Here is a 9,139-nt window from a genome sequence, read left to right as displayed (position 1 = left end):
GAAATGTATATGCATTTAAATCTACATCTACATAGATTTCCATCTTTGTCACCGCTGCCGAAAGTTTTTTGGCACTTTAATCCCACTCTGTGGCGGCGGCGGCGGCGGCGGCACCCCCCCCTCCCCTCAGGTGACAGTTGCTTTTGTACCTGTGGAGTAATACTGCAGTACAGGGTCCATGCAGAAAGACTTGAAAGTCCATGTGAGAATAACGTTTTGGGGGTTTGCAGAGGTGGAGTAGTCGCAGCGGAGGACCACTTTGGCAAACAAAAGCGTGCTGTACTGCGTGTAGGGAACGATCACCTGAACGCATACTGACACTGCAGAAAGACAACAGACAGAGAGTTAACCACATATAGTATTATACAATGATCCATTAGGTTACATTATTTATCAGCAAAAGTCCAGGAAGAAGAATAGAGGAAAGGAGACAATGAGTGAGAGCTACTATGAGCCAAGGAGTTAATGTCAAAGTAGCAGGACCAGAAAAACAGGTGGCACAGACAAAGACACAGGAAGTGGCCTACTGTGAAACTACCAAACAAACACTGAAAAGGTGGAATGAAACCCGATGAGTTCATCTAAGTGTGCGCATAGCGCAGTGACTCTTTCCAGAGTGGAAATAAAGAAAATCGTTGGCTTAACTTTAAAGAGTGACTCAATGGTCAGGGTCCCAAGTATCTCTAAAGTGACCCAAATATTAATAATCTCCGACAGACAAATGTTTAAATCGGTTATAAAGACGAGTAACACATAATTTGCTTAACCAACTATGAAACAAGACGGTCATGTTTGATTGCTTCATGTAAACACCTGTGTCATGTGACCGATACTTGAACTTATGTTCATTTTTGTAAGTGTTTTTTTTTTTAACATTTTCTTGATAAACTGGTTTAGTACACTTGTTTTTACACAAACATGAAGCTAACATGTAAAACAAAAAAATTACCTTTCAGAAGCGACAGCAGTACGACAGCGACAGGAAGTCTCTCCATGATTACCAAAGGGTACAAACCCCCTCACCCCAAAACCTTCGGCTCCAAATACAAACAGAGAGGCAACACTCCCAAGATTAAAAAAAATAAAAAAAATAACCACAAAAAACTCCACAAAACACGAGTTTCTAGCTTCACTTTGGCCTAACCAAAACTGCTCATTGTTTCCGCCTACGACTGCCACTGAAGATTAGTCAATGTTTGTAGCTGATCCCTGAGACTGAGCTCATCTATGGCTCCACCCCGAAACAGGTGAGCTTTCCTGTGGCGTAGGCAGGTATAAAGCAGGAAAATGCCATGATCATTTGCAAGCGCATAAACAGATACTACCTGTAACATCTCACTGATCTTATCTGATTTTCTCTGGCTGTAGGAGTATTTTGTTTGTATGACACTGTGACAAATGTGTTCTGAACTCTAGATTCAATCTTTTGACTGGGCTGGAGAGAAACCATCCCTGGATTAGGAAAAAATATGTTCAGCTTATTCCTACTAAGCAAATATTTGCTCTTCCAGTGTTAGGAAATGTTTTTCGAAATCCCTTCAAAACAGCCATGTGACTCATGAATGAATAATACAGGAGAGGGAAAAACTGAAGCTGGGCTTTGCTCTTCATGCCTTTGTTTCTTAGACTAATCAAAGTCTCCTAGTCTTTCATAAAAACCTCAACAATAATAATCTGTGTTTTAGTGAAAAAAATTACACTCATATAACCACACACAGATCCAACCTCTTTGGTATGTTCATATTCAAGTGTACTTACCAACTGCGCTTGTGTAAAACTATTGTAGCTTAACTGTTCTGAATGATCAGCATCATAATTTGTGAAGTGTGTGAATGTGTGCGTGAATGGGTGGATGACTGGATATGTAAAGCGCTTTGGGGTCCTTAGGAACTAGTAAAGCGCTATATAAATACAGGCCATTTACCATAATTTCTTCTATTCCAACTTCCAAGTGGAAACAGGTCTAATTAACCAAGTAAGTGAAACTGGAACAATTCACTGGGTTCATGAGTTGTGCACTGACATGTTTATTAGTAGGTGTCAGGGATTAAACAAGTATCATTATTTCCAAGTTCCAAGTTAACTAATGATTTGCACTGGCTCCCTGTCAAATACCATATTGAATTTAAAATGTTGCTGCTTACCTTTAAAATCATAAACAATATAGCGCCTAGCTATCTCATTGAACTCCGTAGACCATACACCCCTGGGAGAGCCCTAAGATCATCAGCCCAATTACTCTTGGTACAGCCTAGATCTCGGCTTAAGACCAGAGGTGACCGTGCATTTGCCCTGGTTGCTTCTAATTTGTGGAACAACCTTCCCATTGCTATTTGTGCGTCCGATTCCATCCAAACATTTAAATCATGACTAAAAACTCACTTATTTAACCTTGCTTTTCCAGTTAGTTAACACTCCTATACCATCTTCATTTTATGTGCTTACCATTATATATATTTCTTCACTTGATATCCATGTGTTTCTATTGATTATGATGTGATATTTACTCTTTATTTAACTTTTATTCTTGCCCAATTAGTGCCATTGACCCGCTAGCATACTCGGTACATTGCTAATGGTCTTTAATTATTCATGTTTTAATCTGCTGTACTATTGTGAAGCACTTTGGTGTACCCTTGGTCTTTAAGTGTGCTATATAAATAAAGTTGTTGTTATTAATTTATTGGATTAAGATCACATAAGAAGCTAAATGACTGTCGTACTGACCAATTAACTCATTATGTGTGTAGCCTACTACAAGTGTTTGTTGTGCGTTTGTAGTTAGATGGAAAGTTGCTCAGTTCTGGCACAGGCCTGCTAGTTTTATGTGCCCCCTTATTACTTTAATCCTGACAGTACATAAATATACAGTAAACGCAAAGCAGCTGCTGATTGCAGTTCATGTTCATCAGTGTTTGCTGAATTCATTTCTGAAGTTGAGTCAGCGAATTACATTTTAAAGCCGTAAGCACTTATATATATACACACATTACAGTACTTATTTCAACTTCAGTTAATTCATTCAAATCATAAACACACAAATAGACTTTAGATAAAAAATAGTAATAACAATATTTAAACAGATCCAGTGTACAAATAATTTCATAAGACAGTCTGTTCACATTTCTTTATTTGTGGGTTTTTTGCTTTTCTGTTTTCCCTGATCATTGTTACGCCTTTGTGAGTGAGGCTGATATTGTTGCACTATGTCCGTCTGGTCCTCGAAGAACTGCTTGACCTAAGGAAAAGACAGTAGGGAGGTGTGTGTTACAATCTTCATTTTAATGTTTCACTGTCAGCTGCTCACCGTCTCTGCTCTGTGAAGGTACACACCTGCTCCAGCTGTTTCTCAGTGTCATTCACATCCACACCTTCCTCTCCTCCTACCTGGCCACCAGTCATTTCATACAGATTTAAAATTGCCATCTTAATCTGTCCCAGCTTCAGTGTTTTCCTGGCAGCCGTTTCCTGTATGTTATTCCATTTCTTCTCCTGCATGAACACAGGACAACCAGAGTTCATTCAGAAGACGCCAACATCTAAGGCCGTCTTAGCACTGAAGCTGGGATTTTGATCCAGGATTATGTGTCATACCCATATTAGACCTTCAGAGTGAGTTTTCTCCAGCTTGGTCTGGAGCTGAGACAGCTGGTTGTTCCTCTGCAGCAACAGCAGGTTGTGCTGTTGCTCCAGTGTCAGCAGTGCTTTTCTCTGCTCATCAGCCTGCTCCTGTGCCTTACTCTCCCTCTCAGAGAGCTGGCATCTGAAGTGGAAGAGACTCTCTAAATGATCTGTGAGCGCCGCCACATCTTTAAACTGCAACACAATTACACTCTCATTAAGGATGTAGCCCGAAAAGCAAATTACCATCTATGTCAAACATGCCAGAGTTTGCCTGCGATCTGAAACAAATCCACTGCTATCATCAGCAATCGTTACCCCAAATCCCAAAAAAGATGGGACGGACTGTAAAATGCAAATACAAACTGAATGCCGTGATTTGCAAATCCCATAAATCCATATCCATCACATTCAAATTGAGCTGATATTTTTTATGAGACAGTCAAATATCTCACTTTATCCATATATGTTAAAAACAGGCATTAAAGCATCAGATGATGTACTGAATTGAGAATAATATTTGTCACATTTATTGTAATACTTGTATTCAAAAGCTACAGTACCTTAGTTATTTTGAGCAGCTGCTCCAAGAGATCTCTGTACACAGAGTGTCTCTTCACCTGATGCTCGAGCTCCTGTTTCTCCTCAGTCAGTTTGGCCAACTGCTCCTTCAGCCTCTCTATCTCTGCCTCTTTTTGAAGCACCCTTTGTCTCTCCTGCTCTGCTTTCTCGATTGCTCGATTAGCTTCTTCATCCTAGAAGCAGATTGAGGGCCTTACTTTTTTGTTCCTCCCATAACATTTATAGCATGTAACGTGATCTCCTGTCATACCTTGTGATACATGTCAAAGCTTAAATGCAGGTCTTGCATTTCCTTTATCTTCTTGTGCAACTCCTCTTCACGCTGTTGCAAACTCTCCAACACCTACATAAACCCACATCATAGGGTTAAAAATAAATAAATTATGCCAAAATTTGTATGAGACTTTTGCTACAAGAAGACAAGCATGTCGCAGTTCTGGGCTGTAATGAAAGTACAGTTTAGAGATACTTATATTTTACTTGCAAATCTGAATTCTTATGCTGTCCTACTCTTCTTCTTCCCTCTGAAATTATGAGCATGGGTAGCAAAATTAAGATATTTGTATACAAAACATATCAAGTGCTTATAAAATTAGTTACTGTACATTAAGTTGCACTGTTTAAAACAATTAAGACAAACATTTGATCATTAGAGTAAAACACAAACTTAACGATCTCCATCTGTCCAGTTAGGAAGCATAAACCAATGTGAATCAATTTCACCTGCTTTAGCCCAAATGAAAGTGACAACAGGTACACTGGAGAGGCACAAATAAGACATGTCTCCAAAAAGGGAATGGTTTTGCAGGTGGTGACCACAGACCTCTGTTCTTGTCAGGAAACACCAAAACTGGCACTGATTCACACTGAGCATATTTTACACATGTTAAAGAGTCTGGAGACACTATGGCAAATGTTATGCTGCCTGCAACATCAACCAGCATGACTGGTTTGGCAGTGGGTGCATGATAGTGTGAAGATGCATTCATACTATTTGTGAATTTCAATCCAGTTGGTCCCCCTAAACGAGGTGGGTCCCTCATGCCTCCCTCATGGAGTCTGATTCTGATAGTTTGTTCAGAAACATGCACAAGTAGCGTACTGGAGGTCATTTTGAAGGGCTTTAGCAGTGCTCCTCCTGTTCCTACTTAAAAGTGCAGATGCTGGTGCCCAGCTGGGTTGATGCCCTTCTACAGCCCTCTGGCATAGCCAATCTCCTATTATCTCTACTACTAAGACTGTGCTGGGAGGCAATAGGCTTCTTTTTGTCTTGGGGGGGGGGGGCACATACAGCTCCTCCAATGGGCTGAAGAAGGAACCATCTCATGCAACCACTACTGACAAGGACACTAGCAAAAACTAAATGTACAGAAAAATCTCTCAGGAATAAAGAGAGAGCAATGGCCTGTGACCACCACCTGCAAGCTGCATAGACGTTTAAATTCATTAGTGTTGTACTGCAATGAATGATCCCTTAATTCTTTTAAAGATTATGGCATTTATATGAATAGTTCCTGATATATCATATAATATAGTCATACACTTTTACAGCAAATAGATTTTATTTATTATTTAGATTTTATTGTTAACAACACTGAATGATGGGACAGCCCTGCCACTGCCTTTAAGTGGCAGATAACTGGCTGTTTAGATAATTGTTTAGGAATTAATAGATGCTCCCAATAAAGTGCTCTTAATTCTTTGATGAAACTTAAATACATTTGTTCGTTTTTAAGATAAGAAATACTTAAACATTCAGTATTGTTACAGTGCGTTGGTAAAGTTCACGCCACCCTTCAGACTGATCGTTCAGCTATCGCGAGAAGTGACTGCCTCGCGTCTCGAGAAATAATTCCGCACCTGTTTGCTTTCCTCGTACTTAGCGTTGAGCTCTTCCTGCTCTCGCTGTAATACTTGTAGCTCTACGAGGACATAGCTACTGTCGCGTCCCGCTGCTGTCCACATCCTGTTCACACACAAGCAGCGGCAGAAAGTTAGCAGCACTGACCGCTCAGATTGATGTTGGCTGGGCTTCACTCGCTCGGACGGGAAGAAGCAGCACACAAACTCACCTTGAAGCCGACTCCTCAGGCGTTAGCTGCGAGAACATGACTTTATGTGTTGTTTTTTCAAATTTCAGCCAGAGTAAACCGTACGGTCTCCAAGTTTTACTCTCCTTCCCGCAGAAGACTCACGACTCTGTAGCGTTTCTATGGTAACAGTTCTGGGAACCTTTAAAGGCGCAGGTCTCCGCGGCAGCGGCTAAAGTTGGTGCTGCAGCCGAGACCCGTAGAAAACTGCACCATTTTTGTGCATTTCATTTTATATCATACAAATGGAAACCTGCAATCATTTACATTGAATACTTAAACATTTGTAATTAAATTGTTGACTAAATAACTGAAATGCTATTGATTAAACAGGTAGATTTCTAGGTGTTTACCACTTGTTTAACCTACATCTGCAGTTTAATCAGAATTAACTGACAGTAACCAAACAGTCCACTGATTGCCATAAGATTTTTGACCAGAAACAGTTGGTAGCTAATTACTTCCATCCACACCAAACCTTTAAGATCCATCCATGGCGTATGTTGATGTCATATTCCTTTGCAGCCATGCTTCATTACAGATGAGAGTTGCTCAACAGCATTCCTGACATTTCACAAGCTGTGAGTGGTCACTGAACCCTCCCATCACAAGCATGCAGTGAAGGAGCTCACATAAACTCACAGAATAATAGCTCAAAAAGTGAATTATTTCCTTCCTATTAATATCTTAAGTAATTACAAATTGTATCCAAATCTTTCACTTGGGTAAAAGTGCAACAGTAATGTAAACGTGCTACACGGCCACTTTTAAGTAAGTCTTTTTCTTTTTTAAGTCTTTATCAGAAAGAATTAGACATGAAGGGGACATTTCATTCTTTGGCCCAGAGTAGTTCTACTGTTCAGTTCTTATTTATTTGTACTGAACCTTTATGCAGCAATCACAGTGTTATGGGAACATTATGGTTCAGTGGTGGCAGTCTGTGGGCAGAAAGTCAAACTGCATCAAAAATATGTGGTACAACCAGTCAGTGGGCTAATCTTGCTTGTGCTGTTGTTGGTCCATCAGCCACCCATGGTGAAGAATGAAGTTATACAACAAGTGAAAAGTGTCTACAGCAGCCGCTGCTTGTACCCTTCATGTTCTATTTTTTTTGGTCTTTGATGGTCTTTTTGTGCTTCATCTAGATTGAGCGATGTGCAGCTGGGATTTTGGAGGACTCAACGGGAACATATCTGCAGTGGTTGAAAGCCCCTCTCTGTAGGCAAATACTAATGAAAACGGACACAAGTGTAATAGTGCAAACTAAGCATAATTCTACCTGTCTTGGATCTCCAAGGCTGCCCCTCCTTAAAAGCCACCTTTGTTTTGACTGGCTGCTTCTCACCTGCTAAACCTTCCCTTTGGAGGTGTGGCCAGATAACAGAAATCGCAACAAACTGACGTCAGCTTGGCACGCAAACAAAAATAAACCCCAAAAAAAGAAAGAAAAAGCTTCCAATTAAAGTATTTCTTATGCAGGATTATAGATTTGATGATGTGTTGATTAGTATGGAAACAAATAAATGGCTATTATTGGTTTGTTTACACAGACATGTTTTTAGATGGACAACATTTTATAATCTCAACGTTCTGGTTAAGGTTTAAAATATTTATCCACAAAAGTAAGTAGAAACTACAATTACACAGTAAAGGCAATAAGGTCTGCATACCGACGCAACAGAAATACTAAGCAGCATGAAAGAGAAACACCCTCATTCCACTGATGTCTCTGCAGTTTAAAACAAATAATCTGAACTTTCAATAAACCCTGGAGTTTTATTTCTGCGGACTTTATTTTGCTGCGTAGTCAAACACTGCTGGCCTTAATGTTTGCCACCCTGCAACTAGGCACTTTAGCAAGGGACAATATCTGCGGCTTAGCTGGAAGACCCGATATGTGAGTGTCGAGCCAGCTGTGTAGTCAAGACAGGCAGTCTGTGATTAAAACAATGAACAAAGATATGAGTCATACGCAATCACACATTGTCTCCTTAACAGAAAAATAAAGAGTCATCTCTCTCGCTCCTGCTAACTCCCGCACACAGAGTTGTCTGTACCAAACACAAGAGAAAACAAAGGGAGAATTTTTCACCAACCATTAAAAAAATAATTACACAGGTGTCACCAACATGGGAGCAATGAATTACTGGACAGTGTAATATTAGAACAAAATATTTGATATGACCGTTCCATAAAGCACGCTTCGAGTGTGGCTGCTGATAACACTGAGTTGGTTTAAGTGCTCACTCAACATTGATAAGCAATGGCTGAATTATGGTGAAATACAGACTTCATCTTATGTACGCACTTGAGTGCTTACACACACACAAGATCATTTACAAATTTTAAACACAAACACACCACGTGCACAAAGAGTTCCGTACAAAAAGTGTAGTACAAAAATCGTTGAAAGGCAAATTGCAGTTCAATACCTTTAAATGTTTACAGACAATACAAAATGTAACTTTTAGTTATAAATTGTAACATGTTTTTATTAGAGGAGGGAAAGCTCCACAAAGTAATGTTACTGTCGCATAATAATCTTGACCTATGATTAAATCTCTAAAACTAATATGGGGGGAATTTCCAATGGGATTCATATAGTGAAAAAAAAAGTTGTTGTTGTCGTTTTTCTTTGCGAGGGGAGGGGGTCATTAACGATTCCCTAATTTTTCACTAATTTCATACAGTTTCAGTTTGTCATGTACTGTTGTATATTAAAATATTTTGATGGGAATCATGTTTTAGCATGTATCATGTAAATATATACCCGTCATTAGTGATAATGTTACAAAACTGCACATTAGTGTTCTGGCGTTAGCTGCATCACCGCTGCTAATGCTACA

General features: G+C 39.7%; 2 protein-coding genes across 2 annotated transcripts in view; both read right to left on the bottom strand.

Moving 5' to 3' along the window:
* The window catches only part of ildr1a (immunoglobulin-like domain containing receptor 1a), a 6,459-nt gene extending 5,241 nt beyond the window's left edge, over positions 1-1,218 (bottom strand). Inside the window, exons 1-2 of the mRNA XM_005943308.3 lie at positions 950-1,218; positions 150-320 (exon numbers count right to left, since the gene is read on the bottom strand). Of these exons, the coding sequence (XP_005943370.1) occupies positions 150-320; positions 950-995 (217 nt within the window). The 5' untranslated portion in view covers positions 996-1,218. The remainder of the gene's footprint in view (positions 1-149; positions 321-949) is intronic.
* Positions 1,219-3,112: 1,894 nt separating this feature from the next.
* LOC102311439 (coiled-coil domain-containing protein 42 homolog) lies at positions 3,113-6,868 on the bottom strand. Its single transcript, XM_005943309.2, has 7 exons — positions 6,276-6,868; positions 6,064-6,169; positions 4,454-4,546; positions 4,185-4,376; positions 3,595-3,816; positions 3,334-3,492; positions 3,113-3,238 (listed from the first exon to the last, which is right to left on the bottom strand). Exons 1-7 carry the CDS (start codon positions 6,311-6,313, stop codon positions 3,119-3,121), a joined length of 930 nt encoding a protein of 309 aa, XP_005943371.1. The 5' UTR covers positions 6,314-6,868; the 3' UTR covers positions 3,113-3,118.
* Between the last annotated feature and the right edge of the window lie 2,271 nt (positions 6,869-9,139).

Source organism: Haplochromis burtoni, unplaced genomic scaffold (assembly GCF_018398535.1).
Source record: "Haplochromis burtoni strain Fernald_Lab_line unplaced genomic scaffold, NCSU_Asbu1 Contig_262, whole genome shotgun sequence".
In the NCBI taxonomy this organism is placed as follows: domain Eukaryota; kingdom Metazoa; phylum Chordata; class Actinopteri; order Cichliformes; family Cichlidae; genus Haplochromis; species Haplochromis burtoni.
Note: the sequence above shows the minus strand (reverse complement) of the source record. Positions and strands in the feature narration are given on the sequence as shown.